This window comes from Carya illinoinensis, chromosome 10 (assembly GCF_018687715.1).
Source record: "Carya illinoinensis cultivar Pawnee chromosome 10, C.illinoinensisPawnee_v1, whole genome shotgun sequence".
Classification (NCBI taxonomy): Eukaryota; Viridiplantae; Streptophyta; class Magnoliopsida; order Fagales; family Juglandaceae; genus Carya; species Carya illinoinensis.
The window spans coordinates 3,385,480-3,403,431 of record NC_056761.1 but is presented as its reverse complement, the minus strand read 5'-3'; the positions used below and the strand labels follow the sequence as shown (position 1 = coordinate 3,403,431).

Sequence of the window (17,952 nt, the reverse complement as noted above, 5' to 3'; positions counted from 1 at the left end):
ATAAAAATAATCTCATAAATTGATATGACTTAATGTAATTTATTATATTATAAAATTATTTTTATTATAAAATAAATCTAACAAATTAAATAAAGTATGTTAATATGATTGTCTAAAATATTTATTTAATATTTAATAAAAATAACGTAGTCAATTATATTAATAAAATATTTAAATAATATATAAAAATGAGTATACAGAGTTTTTATTTATTGAATAAGCAAAGAGGATATGAGATCAGGAATCTTGCTCGAACATCAATATATGTATAATTATTTTATAACCCACGTGATGCCCCTCATCCAAGGCATTGTTGTTCAATGACCAGACAATCTAGTTTACTTTTGTCCCCCACCAAATTAAATTATTCGTAGAGATAACTATTCACTTGATATTAATAACTATGAAATAGTTTAGTCCAAGGAAATATAATAACTATAAAATAGTTTATTAGAGGGTGAAAATGCCAATTTCAGCGAATAGAAAAAAACTTATTGTATTTTAAAAATTAAAAAAAAAAAAAAGAATTTATCACTCTATTTTTTGAGGACCAATTAATTCTTACCATATTATTTGGAACTTGGCCGCATTTTTGGTATTCCAAGATGCCATAATGGTTTTGGCCTTTGGGGATGTATATTTTTGGGATAACTTGTGAATATTTTTGTGAATTGTTTTAATATTGAAGAAATTTAAGTTTAACTCATTTCATAAAACTGGTTATCAGAGTCTGTCACAAAACGAATAGGGGTCACATTACTTATTTACAAATGAGGGAGGTGTTGATAAATAATTTTACATTGCCTGTGGATAAAACCTTGAATATGTTTATAAGGAATGAATAACTATCTTTTATAAAATAAAAATGCTATTTACCTAAAAATAACTCTCGAAACCAAAAAAATACATCATTTTTATTATTTTTTTTAATGGTTAAGAAATTACTTTTTAATAATGTTGAGAGTTTTTTATTTAAAAATATAAAAAAAAAAAAAATTATGCTTATCGGGAGACATTTAGGCTTCATCCATATGAGGATATAGAACTGCTTACAAATTAATTTTGTAAGATGAATGAAGTTCAAGCATGTTTGAGCAAGAAAGGGAGCTCCATGTCATATATGCTAAAAAATTACACGTAACTTCTCACAATTTGGGGTTCATTGCCCTTTAAATAATAAGTGCTGAGTTGGAAATAGTGTACTTATCCTGAAAGAAAATTATAAGATTTTTGGGACAGAATGGAATTGTTGACTAAGGAAACACTTTGCATGTGATGATGAATGTTATAACCTTATTCTAATTGTTTCTAGTGGCTGTATTGACCGGTAAACACCGAAGAAGACAGCTATCCTTGTTACGTGGGAAGATACCCGGAACCTTAGTAAGATCCATGTGATTGTTAATTAATTTACCACGTGCATGTTCTTCCTTTTCTTTTTGGCCAAATTTAGCACGTGCAATTAGGAAATAGTATTTACAATTTTGCACTCGTAAGGGATATTGTCTTTGAAAAAAATGAGATATATCTTAGACCTATATAAAAATAAATTATTTTTTAATAATAAATCTTATTATTTTATATAATTTTGAATTTACTCCTAATTAAGGGGTTATTTGGATAGTGATATGAGAAAATATGATTTTATGTGAAAGTTAAAAGATGAATAAAATATTGTTAAAATATTATTATTATTTTAAAATTTAAAAAATATGAATTTATTATTATATTTTGTGTAAGAATTTGATAAAATTATAATAATGAAATGAGATAATTTTTCAATCTAAACACACTTGATTGATTAGTTGTATTTGATAATTAGACTCGTTCACTTTATCAAAACTTTTCATCTAATCTCATTTCATCTAATTCAATCATTACAGTTTTTTTAAATTCTCATACAAAATAAAATAAATAATTCAATTTTTTTAAATTTTAATATAAAAATAATATTAAAATAATATATTATAATAATATTTTATTCAACTTTTAATTTTAATCTTAACTCATCTCAACTCTTCTGAGCTTATCTATGAAAACAAATGAATAAGCCTACAGGCTACAATCTCCATTGCAAGGTAGCATGAGTTTTTGCCCCCAATTAATTGTAGCTACATTATTAAAGATTTCTTATTGGGGAAAAATTTATAAGTCAAGAATTTTAAGAGTTATGTTATATATAATTATTTTTATGTATTTTTTATATATTTTATTAATATTATTAGTCAAAATAATATAATTAATCATATTAATAAAATTCACAAAATATATATATATATATATATATAAAAGTAACTGGTTAGAATTTTTGAAAATTTAAAAAGAAATCTAGAGAGAGAGAGAGAGAGAGAGAGAGAGAGAGAGAGACGTGACGATCAGCTTCCCCCGGAGATACGCTAACTTTGACAACTGACAATTGACTGGTGAAAAACTCAGGTAGTCTGGCCTGTGTTCCCAAATCCCCTTTGCCAAAGCCAAACTGCCAACCCAACCAAGGCATCAATATTTTTAAAAATTATAATTTTTATAATGCTACACAAGTAAAATCTGTTTTATAAAAAAAATTTATAAAATATCATAATTTTATATAATATCTTAAATTTATTTATAATAAAAACATATTTATAGTTTAATTTATAGTATCATATCAGTTTATAAATATATTTTTATAAAATTTTGGTATTGCTAAAATATTTCTCTTTTTATTATATTATTATGATTGAAAATGTTTTTAAAAGGATAATGAATTAAGTAGGTTTAGGATGTCCAAGTTTTTGTAGATTAATTATTTTAAAAAATAGATAAATGCAAAAACCTTACTTTTTTTTTATTGATCACTCTTATTTTTAAAAAAATGGATGAGGTTTGCAACTTTGTAGGCCTTGAATTTATATTAAATATTGAATATAATAAATATAAGAATAATGTTACGTACAGTTATAAGTGTGTAAATTTTTTATAATTATTTTAAAAAATAATAAAATTTAATATTAAAATTTTAATTTTTTTATATAAATTTTATATTTACTCACTATTTTTAAAAAAATTAATTAATATTTATATATTTCATAATTATAAATATTATTTCCCTAAATATAAATATATATTTGTCAATATAAATTATTAATACCAGAAAATTCTCTGATAAGAGACCAACAGCTACCTATAATTAAGTTATGACAGAAAAGAAGAGAACAACCTTCACCGGTTGAAACAGGCCTTCTTTGACAGCTGAAGTCCTAACGTCTCTCTCTATCAGACGAGAAAAGCAGCAAATCCCAGAAACTATCAATCACGAGGCAAAACCCAGCACTTGCCGTCTTCTCTTCTCCTATACCTCTGTCTCTTCTTTTTCCCCGCAGAGCCCTCTCAGCGACACAGACGAAACCCAGAAACAGTAGCATCCCACCAGCAAAAGAAGTAGAATACTCTCTCGTATTTTTTTAACCTCTATCGTTCTCCCAGTCCATCTCCCTTTGGTTTCACTTCAAAAATCCAGTTCAAAAGCTCGATAACAATGCACATGCAGCGAAAGATGTAAAGGAAACAAAGGAAAGAAATAAAGGAAGGGAAATAGTGCTAAAAATCAACGCTTTACATAGGAAATGGTGCACTATCATCTTCATCATCACCGGTGGAGAAAAGGTGAGAAAAATATCGAAGAAGATGAGGAGTCTCAAGCCCTTATTATAGAATGTGGAAGCACCAGTTGTTACTATAAGAGAACCAGGCCCAAGCTACTATCCCTCCTCTTCCTCTTTATTTTTTCTTTTCACCTGATCTTCAGCTGTGGCACCACTTTCTCTCTTTTCTGTAAGCCTACCTCTCTCATGGGTTTCTTATTTTCCTACGGTATGCCTTTCTCGAGTCCTAATATCTCTTTGACGGTTTGTGCAGATTCATTTGGAGTAGAAAAGGAACGCCCTGTTGCTGACATGAATGCAAATACTCCCGTGTGTTCTTCGGTCTCAAATGGTTAGTACTCTTTCTCTCTAGTTTTTTTTCCCTCTGGATATTTAATCCAACAGTTTTCAGCAGACTCGAAAAAGGGGTTAAAAATGTGAAAATGAAATCACCTTAATCTCCATTTGGTGGGCGAGAAAAGTTCAGAAAATAATAAAACACATAATCTCAGTCTAAGAATTAGTTATTTAATTACTGAAACGATGTTTACTGAGCAAATAGGATTGCCCCCCAGCCCTAATGCAGAGCAGGGATTAACTTTTTACCTCCTGGTTTGCGTTTTTTTTATCAATCAATAGAAGTATATATTATTATTATCATTATCATTATATAGAAGTATTGAGTTATTACAAGAACAAAATTTCTGGTTTGATTCTTATGGTTTCCTTATGCTTATACGAGTTTTAGTTAGTTATCTATCTTTGGGGAAAATAAATGCAGGAACTATATGTTGTGATAGAAGCAGTATTCGCTCTGATATATGTATCATGAAAGGGGATGTAAGAACACACCCTGCTTCTTCTTCAGTCTTCCTTTACATCGCAAGAGACTCCGATGCTGTCATTAATTATGGGGAAGAAGAGGGATATGAGGAACTCAAACTCGAAAGGATCAGACCCTATACACGGAAATGGGAAACAAGTGTCATGGGCAGCATTGGTGAATTAAACCTTATTGCAAAGAAAGTGAATCATGGTATAAAACATCATTGTGATGTCTGGCATGACGTTCCAGCTGTGTTCTTCTCAACCGGAGGATATACAGGAAATCTTTATCACGAATTTAATGATGGGATTCTGCCATTGTACATCACTTCACAGCATTTGAACAAGAAGGTTGTGTTTGTCATTCTTGAATATCATGACTGGTGGATTCTGAAGTATGGAGATGTACTTTCTCAACTCTCTGATTATCCAGCAATAAATTTTAGTGGGGACAATAGAACTCATTGCTTCCCAGAAGCCATTGTTGGTCTGAGAATCCATGATGAGCTCACTGTGGACTCTTCGTTAATGGAGGGAAAAAAGAGCATTAATGATTTTCAAAATCTTCTAGACCAAGCTTACTGGCCACGAATCAGGGGTTTGATCCAAGATGAGGAACGAGAAGCGCAAGAGAAACTGGTACAAAAGCTTTCTTTGTCCCCGACATCAGAAACCGCAATTGTAACGGAAAGGGAACTGGAAGAAGAACAATTAGAGAAGCCTAAACTGGTGATTTTATCACGGAATGAGTCTAGGGAGATAACTAATCAGAACTTGTTGGTGAAAATGGCGGAGGAAATTGGGTTTCGAGTTGAAGTGTTGATGCCTGTCCGAACATCAGAATTGGCAAGGATTTATAGGGTTCTTAATTCAAGTGATGTTATGGTTGGGGTCCATGGTGCAGCTCTGACCCAGTTTCTCTATATGAGACCTGGCTCTGTGTTTATTCAAATTATTCCACTTGGAATTGCATGGGCGGCAGAGACATATTTTGGAGAGCCTGTAAGGAAGCTTGGTTTAAAGTATATTGGCTATGAAATTATACCTGAAGAGAGCTCACTGTATGATAAATACGATAAGAGCGATCCAGTTCTTAGAGACCCAGACAGCGTGAATGCGAAGGGATGGCAATACACAAAAAGTATCTATCTTGAAGATCAAAATGTGAGACTAGACTTGAGAAGATTTAGGAAGCAGTTGGTTCGTGCTTACGACCACATTGCTAAAATGAAGGGATATGTTCATCTCCAACCGTGGTAATTTGCTAGTTTTTCCAGCAGCAATTAATTCTGCTGTCCTCGACATCTTCTTCTCCACTCGATCTGTAAGTTGGTGAAATGTATATTCAGTGCTGAAATTACTGAAGCTTTCCAGGTTCTACTTTATCTGCGTTTGATTGTTTCAATGAAGCAATGAACATCTCTAAGCAACCATGATTTGATAAGTGTGATGTGCATTCTTTGATGAACTGAAAATATCTTATCCATTCTGCCGTTTTCTTTCCCTATTTCCAGCAACTCATAACATGACTATGCATGTATTTGTGCATTACCAGCCATGCCAAAACTATTTTCCCTTCTGTTTTCCTTTGTTAAATCACCCAGTTTGAACCGCGAATGCAGATCTTTTGTATATATTCATAATATCCCACACTCCCCTCTGCATGATTCTCGGTTGCATCCTGAAGTTATCGTCACTGTTGAAACTTGAAAGTACCAAGTTGGAAATTATTTCGAACTGGTTTTTACTTTTTTAGGTTCAGTTAAGAAAATATAAATGATCAAATATACGTCTTTTGCTGAACTTAAACTTTGAAGACAACTGATTTCATATGCTATCAGACTAGAGACCCGAAGTTTAAATTCTAATTCTATATTCTTCTGTCTTTAATTAAATATTTTACATTTTGCGAGACAATTTTTGAATTTTAGAAAATAATCTAAAGAGGCTCTATATACCTGAAAAAAAAGGCCATTGTTTGTTGTAATCGTAAAAGGAATTCGACCGTGAAGCACAATAAATGCAGGTTTGATTCTTCAGGGCGATCACCTTTGCGTGAAGAGGAGAAGAATATGCTTGAGAGTTGAGAACAACCCTTCATGCGGCCTTGCGCCAAAGTTTTTGCAAGAGACAAACTTTCTTGTTTGAATGGACTTTCTTTGTGGCAAATGGCTGATTTGGTCAGTCATAACTGAACTTTTCCGACCTAAGTGGTGCAATCTTGTAGTTAAATTTCAGAACTTTTGATCCTATTTTTCCAAGTGCCAATCAAGGGCTTGTCTTTTTTTTTTTTTTTTGAGGTATGGAGTATATAAATATTTATAATTCTTTTAAAAAATAATGAGGTTTATTATTAAAAAATTAATTAATTTTTTATGTGAATATTATATTTACTCACTTTTTAAACATAAATTAAACAATATTTATATGCACTCTACAATTTTAAATATTTTTTTTTTCAACTCGCTCATCTCATTTAAATACAAAAAGAATTAGGGGCATCATTTTCAAGGAACTCTCTGCCAATGACGTTAACCTTTGCTGTGTGATCGAATCCTGACTAAAATGGCATCTTTCATTTAAGTTTAAATTTTTAGCACTTTCAACAACCAAAAGACATTGGTGTGTCCAGGACATGCAACGTGAAGCACCATCTTCGATGATTTCCCTTGTTCTCTCTGTTTCACCATGCTTGGTTTGCTGCCACATTGAACAATTCATCGATTCTGTCTGAAAGAGACCTTAAATCCAAAAGAAAGTATGATTGGCGACCTTCGTTTAACAGATATATATATATGGATAAAAAATACAGTTGCTTTCGTTACCCAACAGAGTGAAAGACTATCTATTAACTGGAAGTGTCAAATATTATTGTTTTGAAACTATACTTGAAGGTCTTATTTACAACGTTTTTTATTGCATCATATGGCTTAAGTTTTATTTATGTATTGATAAAGGGTGAAGAAATAGAGCCATAATGTTAGCAGCAGTTCGTGTTGTTTTCCAGTACTGCTGCATTTTCTTATCAATTTCAGTGTTTACTGAGAATGTTTTGACAAAACTCGATCTCATGCAGCTCGTTGTCTGTTTCTGTAGTATTCTCACGTAACGTTGTCCCATCTAGTTGGAAGTATAAACGAGAGATAGACAACATATTATACCAACAGTAAAAACACATCAAGGAATTTTGATAAATAAAATTTGTAGTCATAGGATTGGATAATACGTGAAAGGCTTTCGCACATACTATCTATTTCTATTTCTTAAATTATACATTTCTTAAAAAAATAGATAAACTTGAAATTCACATAAAAATCTCTTATTTTTTAAATATAAGAATATGCGAGACTTGTATACCGTCTCTATCTAATATTATTCAAGATTTTTTACATCTAACATATATTCTCAGTAGATCCCACCACTTCTATATAATTTATTAAAACCTTAAATTATTCTTCTTATCGGTTCCTTAATCTATTTTACACCCCACACCTTAGATAGCAGTTGGAACCATAATTAAAAGGATATGGGTAGAGCAGGAATTTTGAAGAGGAAGAAGAGGAAGGAGCAGAGGAGGGAGATAGAAAGTGTAATAGTTATGAGGAAGAGAGGTTAAAGAGAGAGCTTGAGGAGAGAGAGAGATGTTAAGAGAGGGAGAGAGCTTGATGAGAGAGGGGGGGTTTGATGAGAGAGTGCTTTAGGAGAGAGAGGTGGGGTCGAAAAGCAAGAGAGATTGAGTCGTCACATCAGGTCAGGTGTGAGCTGGAATAGTGGCTGCTGTACAGCATTTCCCTAAAGAATAATAAAACCTTTCCATTGAAAACCTTTCACAACTATTCACATGCAATTATTGAAAACTCCTAACATTTCTAATGTCTTTTCCCCCACCCGCAGTTGTAAATGAGGTAAATGAAAATATATATTCCTTCCCAGATCATTCCCTTTTTATACATAATGACAAGTTCGCAACTGAAAATAAAATCACAAAAAAGAAGGGTCTTTTATTAATAGACATGGCCGCGTATTATTGTATTTGATAGCAAGCAGATGATAAAATTCATTGTCGAACTCTTGATCCAAATTTACAGAATGATTGAAATTCAAGATTGGAGATTTAAAACCATCAAGACACTGGTACCTCCAATTGTATATATCTACTGTCTTGTAGATCAACATTGAATACTATGGTAAAAACTTGAGGCAGCCATTCCACTCGACTGTTTGGAAGGAACAAAACTGGATCACAAAATGAGGGCACCTCTCACTTATTTTCTCCAATGAATTCTCGATACTCTCGCTTCATTTTTACCCCCGACACCGTCCTGCATAACCAGAAGGGAACAATAAGTGGCAACTAAGAACCAACGACCATGTGTATAAGAGCTAGAATTAAGGCAGCAGTTCATACGGAGAGATCACATGAGACGATAATTTCGCCAATACTCCATAAAATTGAAAATCAAGCTTTCTAAATTGAAATCATTCATCCGGTAAAAAAGAAAGAAAAAGGAATAGAACCTTCTTTGTGAAAACATAATGTTGCATAATAAAGCGACATCATTGATTAACACTGAGCTTGTGCCGGTCATAGTAAAGAAAAACATGACCAGATGGCAAGAACTAAGAGCCAAAGAGGGCAAACAAAAATGAATTGAAATTCAAGAACACCCATGCAAAGGGAAGGACAAAAGAAGTGTCAGAGGACAGAATATAACCGACCTTAGCATCTCCTTATTTTTGAAGAACTGCACACATGGTGTACCCATAATTCCAGCTGCTTCTGCTACTTCTGGATCTTCTTCGATATCAATTTCAACAAAATGTACATTCTGATCGAATTCATCTATTACCTGCCACCAGAAGTAAAGCAAAAGTTCAGCATTTTCTTAATTAGTCTATCAACATAGTAACAGTTACAGATGTCATAAAGCCTGAATCATTGAACACGAAGGATTTGTCATTCCTACAACACACTTAAACTCACCCACCCACACACACCCCCACTCCAGTGAAACCACTTCATGCAGCTTGGTCCAACTGATTGTGCTATCTCTTGGGATCAGTTATGTATGTCCTATTCATAGCCTTTTCAAAAATACACGTGAAAAAGCAGATATTATTGTAAGTGTTTTGATGTTTAGCTTCAACTAAAAAAGATATACAAGTTAACTTCTGCTTGTTCAACTTCCCTAGTGGCACTTGATCTGATTGTTGCCTTAAGCAAGCCTCAGAGCTTGACTAGGATCTTCATGTGATTTGTACTAGATCCAAAACATGAAACATTTTTTTAATAAGTGCGCTTCTCTTTCATTAACAGAACTGTCATCTTCAACATGCACCACGCACATCAATATTTATTCATCATAATTCAGTTTCTCTCAAGTCTGACCAGATTTTTCCCCAGTTGGTTCTATCATGCGTCTTCGAAGGAAAAAAAAAAATCCCCATTACGATCATGCGTGAGAGATAGTAGTAACATAAAAACTTAACTAGAGATTTAAGTACCATGCAATATCAAAACAAGTTTGGAATTATGTACCTTACTAAGAATTGGCTTCAAAGTCCTACAAGGACCACAGGTTGGCGCTGTATATAGTACACAAATAAGCCTTGGACTTTCATGGTACAATTTCCGTAATGCATACTGAAGAGGGAAAATGGTAAGCATTAAGCTAAATATAGAAAACCCATAGCAAAAAAAACTTAATTCAGTGAGATGTCAAATAACGCAAAAGTTCCACGTGTCAGAGCTAGCATTTGGGAAAGTAGCCCATACCTCGCCCTTGTGCTTTGTAAGTGTAATGTCAAAACCTTCTTGAACATCCCTGGTTGTGAGTTCCTTCTTTACCTCTTCAGCTTGGGGCTGTCACAAGTAAATTCATGAGAAGGAGTTTCTTAAGGGATAATGGTATAAGCCCCATAGGTAAACTAGATGATAGACTTGAATGTAAAATCCAAAATTAATTTCTAGAAGTTTATAACCATCCCTAGTCAGTAGTCAACACTTAAAAAAAAAAAAACGTTTTAAAACTGAAAGGAATAAGTTTTTCATGAACTTCCATGGAACAATGAGCTCAAGCTCGAGGGCACATCTTTATCCCATAAGAAAGAGATGGAAGAGGAAATCATGAGCTCAAACTAAGTGCTTGTGGAACTTATCAATAACAATAATCAGAATAACAACAATAAACCATGAATGATTCCCATATCGGAAGAGCCTAATTTAACCGTATGTAAAGATCTAATACCTTAACTGAAAAAAAAAAAAAAAGGGAAAAAAACAAAAGTTTTCCTTTCTTTTCTTTTTTCATTTTGGATAATTACTGAGCAATTTTTTTTATAAGTGTTACTGAGCAATTGAATGAAACAACAGGCCCACTATCTTGATTGAAGATGCATAGAACCCTACAATGTCTTGTACATGGTTTCTTAATTAATACAAGATCAAAGAAATAATTGGTTCGGTCTGCAACTAGTCAGAAACTGGTACTCGCTAAGGGATTACTTGGGTTAAATCTTGGTATGGAAGCCTACCAAGAACTCCCACATCCTAAGAAACCATTCAAACCAAAGAATTAAATGGAATTCCATGAATACCTGGTGAAACTCAACAAGGAGATCATTGTGTACAAGATATCTCTCGACTGATAAAGCAGCAATGCATCCAGATCCAGCAGCAGTTACAGCTTGCCTCCATTCGTGGTCCTATTAATATAACAAAACTAGAGTAAAAAAAATTTCTACAATGATAATAGTTCCCAAACATAAGGTCATTCCGATCAGATGATGGGACTTGACTTAACAGCCAAAAAATATACTTGACATAAACTGGTGAACTGGATGCTTTTAAGACCTATGTACAAAATTTAAATTCATTCTTTGGTTTAGAATCATGAAAATAAAGATTTTTCTTGCCAGTATGAAAATTGAAGCTTCAAATACAAAAGTAACAGAAACTAAAACCTATGTCTTTCATTTCTCATAAATCAAACAAACACTAATTTGGCCACCATCTTAAGCAAGGGATCTGGGAGGCACAATATTCATGGACCGATCAAAAAACCAAGAAATAAAAATGATAATCTTGAAGAGCATACCTGCACATCTCCAGCAGCAAATACACCTTCAACTGAAGTTTTTGCAGTACCCTCTTCAACTAACAAATAGCCAGAGCTGTCGAGCACAACTTGGCCTTCCAACAACTGGCTATTTGGTGAATGGCCTATACCATAAAATAATCCCTTTGCCTCAAGCACGGATTCCTCGCCAGTATCGAGTTTTCGAACTAAAATTCCAGACATCTGACCTTTTGCATTGCTAATAACATCCACGGTCTCTGTATTGTAGTGCACGGTGACATTTGGATTGTTGTACACTCTGAAACATTCGCGATAATCAACCTGTTAAACAAACATTCAGGGAGTTGAAAACTCATACAAATTGCTCATTAGTATATTATTCACCATCAAGAAAGAACCCAGCAAGGAAAAAAACAGTTACCACCATGAACTGTAACGTTTTAGCCACTGATATGAAATCTACAGTAACCCACCCATATTTGGATCACCAGATGAGTAGTGTCAAGCAGAGGGTCCTTGCAAGTTCCACTAGACCCAATGTTTAAACATGAGCATAAATGAAATTGGCATTCTTTTGAGTGGTTCTCACTAGATAACTGCAATGAATAATTATTGCATGGTTACCGAGGGGAAAATATGAAAATATGATAATGGTCATTGCTCTAAAGATCAAGCAAGAAATGTTGGTAAAGGCAAGATTATGTTCCCAAGGGTTATAATCCTACTACCATCAGCATTATTTTATAATAGTTAGACACGAACAAAATCAAGCATGCCCATAACAGAAAATTTAAGGAAGCTATTGTAACACCCCAATGGAAGACCCAAACCACATGGCCTATACTCTAAAAGGATTAGTCAATGATACAATTGGAGCCCCATTGGAACCTTATAAAGAGTAAGAATTTCTCCTTCACAAACAATATGGGATCTCATACACCACCTACCCTTATCATTATCATATGAGATATCACAATCTCCTCCTCTTAAACTTCCGACGTCCTCGTCGGGCCAATCCATCATAAGTGGCACGGCTCAAGTCCCACAATTTTGGTTGGGATAGGCTCTGATACCATTTATAACACCCCAATAGAAGACTCAAACCACATGGTCTATATTTAAAAAGGACTAGTCAATGATACAATTGAAGCCCTATTGGAACCTTATAAAGAGTAAGAACTTCTCATTCCCAAGAAATGTGGGATCCCATTCACACCACCTACCCTTATTCTTATCATACAAGGAATCACAGCTATAACTATAATCTAATCGAGTTTATTTGACACCATACCACATACATACAAAAATTAGCTGATACTTGTCACCAAGAGTTTTTATAAACCGCACAAGGGTCAGTATTGTTCATGAAGTTATAATCGTTTACGCAGTTCAAGCTTATAACTATTAACCTGTACAGGCAAAGGCTCAGTATACCACAATTTTATTAGGTATATAATTCATTAATTTTTTTTATAAGTAAAGATATATAATTCATAAATACAATATAGCAATTGAAAAATGTGGTACTTTTCCATCCTAAAACGCCAAATTTGACAATCTAGTAGAGTTGAAGGAAATGAATCACGACACAGAAAAAGTGAAACACATGGCAGAGTCGAAGCAATCTTAGTATTGTAAATGAAAAGAACCTATGGTGACAATTGAAGAAGATATGTAGCAGCATATAAAGTACATTTAGATTCAATAGGAAGGTTCTGTAGCAATTCCTGAGGCGAATGTTGCAGCAAAAAAGGAGCAAAGGTACACAAAGATCCAATTGAATACATTGAAATAAAACAATTAAATTAAAAAATAACCAGCTATGAAAAAGAGGAAGACAAGCTTTGAGGTAATGTGAACTTTCATTGAGCTGTATATCTGCTATGAAATACCGAGTGATAATGGGACTGAGAAGAACATTTTAGAAACTTCAATTTGATGTTCGTAATGAGCAATTTATAGGTACCAACCATTGATGTGTAACATAGAAGTTATGCAATTATAACTTCAAAAGAAAAACATCGAAGAAAGAACCCCCATAGCTCACCTATCTTGCATAGCTTTGGAAGCCTTTAGTTGGTCTCTTCGTACAAGTAAATGAACATGACGAGCATATTTAGTAAGGTACAATGCTTCCTCAGTAGCTGTATCACCCCCTCCAACAACAGCGAGGACTTGCCCCTTGAACAAGGGTGATGCCCCATCACAAATGGCACAAGCACTAATTCCCCTACTCCAAAATTCATCTTCACGGGGTAACCTAAGCCTTTTTGCGGTAGCTCCTGTGGCATAAATGACACTATGGCACTTAACCTGAAATGTAAAAAAATAATAATAATAAAATAAAAATAAATAAAAATAAAAATAAATAAATCACAAGAACTGAAGCAAACAATTACTTTATTAAGAGCCAAGAAACGATGATTGAATTTACAACCTATAGGTATAACATACAGGCTAATGGCAAAGACATAATGGAGGAGCTTTGTGGCCTTCTTTAACAATGGCTATGGCAGACAATAAGACTGAAAACATAATTATAATATGAAATGCAGACTAATGTGTGAGAACACACCTTTGCTATTCATTTTGATTTTGAGACCTATCAACCATGCAGTTTCTTTTATAAATACTATTTCCCAATTGTCAGAGCTAGAAGCTCTGTCACACTTAGTCAAACAAGACTACTTGACCATTCAGGAAATCAAATACAAGAGAGAAGGAAGAACTCAAAATTATTTTGTGTTTTTTTTTTTTTTTTTTTTTTTTTTTTTTGCCGGGGAATTTACTCAATCACCTAAGGAAGGTGTCATTTGGCCTAAAGACCTAAGTTTAAAGGAACCATAGCGATCAATGAGACCATATATTCATACTAGAGATATATTGTATGACTGTATCAGGAATATGTATTACTCCGTGTCGTGTTCCAAAACATAATGTTCTTTTCTACAAAGTACAAGGTACATTCTACTCATGCCCCTGCAATTGAAGGTCTCTATCTTCTATCATGATTAAGACAAGATTAGTTCTCAATTGAGGCTTGGTTTCTGAAAAATTAGATAAAAGCACACTCATATTGCAAATCATATCATTTTTTTTATGAAAAATAAAAAGGGCATATACTGGCAGATTCAAAGAACCAGTTTAAATCAACTTAAATATATTTGAAAATTTGGAAGTTCAATCATAAACAGATATATGAAATAAAAAGCTGCAGAAATAATATATCACCTTACGTTCACTACTTTGCACTGTAAAGGGACTACTTTTTAAATCGATATTTTCCACGTCTTCTTGAAACAATTCTGCTCCCCAACGCTCAGCTTGCAGTCGCATCCTAAACAATACCCAATGTCAAGATTCTATTCTACATTTCTAGTTGAAATTGCATACTCCTACAAGTATAATTTGTTAAAAAATATGTCAAGTATAAAAATGATACAGTATATATATGTATTTTTTTTTTTTACTTTTCCATCAAATCTGGACCGCTTATTCCATCAGGAAACCCAGGGAAATTCTCCACCTCAGTGGTAGTCATCAACTGTCCCCCAGGAACACCGCCTACTTGATATCCCTCGAACACTACAGGCTTCAAATTGGCACGAGCTGCATATATTGCCGCTGTGTATCCTGCAGGACCTGAACCTATAATAACAACATTCTCGACATTTTTTGCTGCAAACAGAATCAAAATGATCATTCCCCAGATTTTCATGGTTATCAAAAATAAGGAAGACAAAGGAGCACAACCCTAAACTGAGAACCCAGATTTCTATTTCTAACCATGTGGTTGTAAGAATAATTAAACTGGTTCCCCGTTAGACTTCCGTTAGCACACAATTGAAACTTCACATCAACAACAATGAGCATTCAAAACAAATCAGTTGACAAGCCACGTGCATAAACAAATTCAAATACAATAAAACTTTAAAAATCTATACATATTAAACTAAAATACATAAAAAATAAATTTCTTACAATTAAAAAACATAAATTATTTAGAAAACAAAAGGAGTATGAATTTTCTAAAAACTTTAAAAGCTATGGTGGCTGTGTGGCCGCAATATTTATGACAAGAGGTGACTGAACCTTATATTAAAGATTTTCTGAATAAATTGGCGAGGAACTCTGGAGATCATGCAAACGCAAGATGTCCTTACCACTTGAGCCAACCATTAGTTTTTATTTTTTCTTAAATGGACTTTTTAAATGATCTTGGGCCTTATATTTTTCTTTTTTAATGTTTTATACAAGTGGCACATACATGACATGTCAAGTTACATGTGATGAATCGTAATTGGTGCTGATGTGGAGTTTACAGGGATTTACTAGCGGAAATATGACATGGAGAGCACAATCCAAGGCTAGGTTAAACTGAAAAGGAAGCAATGAAATCTCCAATTAGAAACTATACATTAAGTGTTATCAAAGGATCCAAAGAAATGAACGTAATTGAAGATTTCATCAAAGGATCCAAAGCAACGAAATATGTTGGATAACTAGAGCCTAGATGTGACTTGGGTATATTAAACAACAGTACAGATACGGGGCTCATTAGGGGCTAAAAAAAACAATCTAAATTAGAGATTATCAGCAAGCACCTCCTATCAACTAATTCCACCTAATTTTGGAAATTTGTCTCAATAAATTACAAACAGGGCTTATATTTCAATGGCGAAGATACGATTAGCCTCGTAATTCTAATACTACGGCTCTTATTAAAATGCATTTCCCAAGTTCGATACATTTTCAGCAATCAAACCAAAGACAAAGCTTATAAATGAAATAAATTGCGGCAGTGTGTTTATTTATAACATTTCACCAAAGGCCAGTCCATCTTGAAAGTACTAAAATACCAGCAATCGGAGCCAACTCTAAGCCCCATAACCAAAATTTTCAAAACTCTCCGCCTGTTTTTTTCCAAAGTAAAAACTGCACCGAAACTCAGTCTCCCAAAGCAATCAAGCCCGAATTCCAAATGGCATCCAAACGACACGTCAATTTCTCCTTCTTCTTCTTAAAAATATAAATACACAAGCACTAACACATATGAGTGCGTGTGTAAGTGCAGTTATGCTACCTGTAGTGATCGGGAGGTCGGGCGAGGAGGCAGTCACTTGGAGAAGGGGAGAGCGAGCAGCGGGGGAATGGAAACGGAGGGCGCGCCGGCGAGTGGACAAGGTGTTAAGGAGAAAGAGACTGTGATTGTGTGGAGGAAGAGCGTTAGAGAGAATGGAGGACATGGCGGTAACTCGGTAACTCGGTGCGGAGGATCCGATTCCTATCGTCACGTTGCAACCCATTCGTTTCAGACCATACAATGGGCTTGCAGTCTGAATGATAAAAGCCTAATCTATCCGAAAGTCCATACGACATTGACCTCGATGTTTGCGAAGGCGTCATGGAAGTTATGTCCTGGTGACTTCCCCGAGTGTCCATGAAATATCCACCGTCCACTTCGGGATCTCAGTGATTGACGGCTGTCTGCTCTTGCCACTTGGCGGAGAGCGCCTGTATCCAGATACAGTTTAGATAAGCTGCCGCATTTTTATGAACCAATAATCCCGTGCCACGTGCCAGTATTATGTTCCCGCATCTTGAGAGAATCGATGAGCTGTAGCATATTTCCATTAAAAAAATTAAAATTAAAATTCATGTGAAAATTTTAATTTTTTTTATAATAAGTTATATTTTTTTAATTAAAATGCGCGAAATTTATAAGGTAAGTGAAAATATAGCATGGAGACAAGTTCTCGTTTGGTTAAATAAATCATCACATCTTATCATTAAAATTTTTTCAAACTTTCACATAAAATATAATAAATAATTTAAATTTTTTTAAATTTTAAAATAAAAATTATATTATAATACTATTTTATTTAATTTTTAACTTTGATTTCATCTATATAATCAAACGAAATAGTTCATACTATTACCAATTTAAAAAAAAAAAAAAAAAAAAAGGGCAGAAGAAGATATGGCTCAAATTTTAGGATGTGTCCAACAGAATACCAAGGAAAACGTTTCATGGGTTGTGGCTGTTAACAAATACAACCTTACGCAGTTCACTCACTATTTGGGCCAACAGATTCTGGGCTAAGTTTGCCCCCAAGCTTAGCTAAATTTTGTTGAATTTTGTTATTGGGATAAACATGAAATGGATTGGATCATTGATAAAATCATATCTGATTCTTTGACACAACTGATCTTTCACAGCAGCCTCGTGAGTTTGGAGATAGCCCCAGTGGGAAAACCAAGGCTGTAGTTGCTGATGAGGAGGAGGTGGGGGCCTATATTGAGGACAAAACCAGCAGCATACTACTGGGAAAAAAGTGCAGCAAAAGAAAAGGACTGTTATAAAACTATCGAAAGGAGAGAGAGAGAGAGAGATAGAACTCAGAGAAGTTATGAAATTTATGAAT

At 33.9% G+C, this 17,952-nt stretch overlaps 2 protein-coding genes across 3 annotated transcripts; one reads left to right on the top strand and one right to left on the bottom strand.

Annotated features, from left to right (window-relative positions):
• The first annotated feature begins 3,198 nt into the window (after positions 1-3,198).
• Positions 3,199-5,892, top strand: LOC122278861 (xylan glycosyltransferase MUCI21-like). Of its 2 annotated transcripts, none has more exons than XM_043089068.1 (3): positions 3,199-3,645; positions 3,898-3,975; positions 4,405-5,892. In XM_043089068.1, the coding sequence occupies exons 1-3, from the start codon at positions 3,606-3,608 to the stop codon at positions 5,706-5,708; spliced, it is 1,422 nt and encodes a 473-aa protein (XP_042945002.1). In that variant the 5' UTR covers positions 3,199-3,605; the 3' UTR covers positions 5,709-5,892. The 2 variants fall into 2 exon arrangements, with proteins under 2 accessions (XP_042945002.1, XP_042945001.1); XM_043089067.1 differs by having other exon boundaries at positions 3,199-3,813.
• Positions 5,893-8,424: 2,532 nt separating this feature from the next.
• LOC122279438 (NADPH-dependent thioredoxin reductase 3-like) lies at positions 8,425-16,922 on the bottom strand. The gene is made up of 10 exons (XM_043090116.1): positions 16,611-16,922; positions 14,998-15,205; positions 14,759-14,864; positions 13,575-13,840; positions 11,546-11,825; positions 11,046-11,153; positions 10,225-10,311; positions 9,988-10,092; positions 9,168-9,298; positions 8,425-8,770 (listed from the first exon to the last, which is right to left on the bottom strand). Exons 1-10 carry the CDS (start codon positions 16,831-16,833, stop codon positions 8,710-8,712), a joined length of 1,575 nt encoding a protein of 524 aa, XP_042946050.1. The 5' UTR covers positions 16,834-16,922; the 3' UTR covers positions 8,425-8,709.
• Between the last annotated feature and the right edge of the window lie 1,030 nt (positions 16,923-17,952).

What these genes read in the sequence shown, in the direction of transcription:
- LOC122278861 (XM_043089067.1), top strand. Translation starts at nt 3,606, where the DNA reads ATGGTGCACTATCATCTTCATCATCACCGGTGGAGAAAAGGTGAGAAA. An exon ending in CACCACTTTCTCTCTTTTCT is followed by an intron (nt 3,814 to 3,897) that starts GTAAGCCTACCT and finishes CGGTTTGTGCAG; the next exon opens with ATTCATTTGGAGTAGAAAAG. An exon ending in GTGTTCTTCGGTCTCAAATG is followed by an intron (nt 3,976 to 4,404) that starts GTTAGTACTCTT and finishes AAATAAATGCAG; the next exon opens with GAACTATATGTTGTGATAGA.
- LOC122279438 (XM_043090116.1), bottom strand. Translation starts at nt 16,833, where the DNA reads ATGGGTTGCAACGTGACGATAGGAATCGGATCCTCCGCACCGAGTTAC. An exon ending in TCCAAAGCTATGCAAGATAG is followed by an intron (nt 11,826 to 13,574) that starts GTGAGCTATGGG and finishes CGAATGTTTCAG; the next exon opens with AGTGTACAACAATCCAAATG. An exon ending in TCCTTGTTGAGTTTCACCAG is followed by an intron (nt 10,312 to 11,045) that starts GTATTCATGGAA and finishes TACTTGTGACAG; the next exon opens with CCCCAAGCTGAAGAGGTAAA.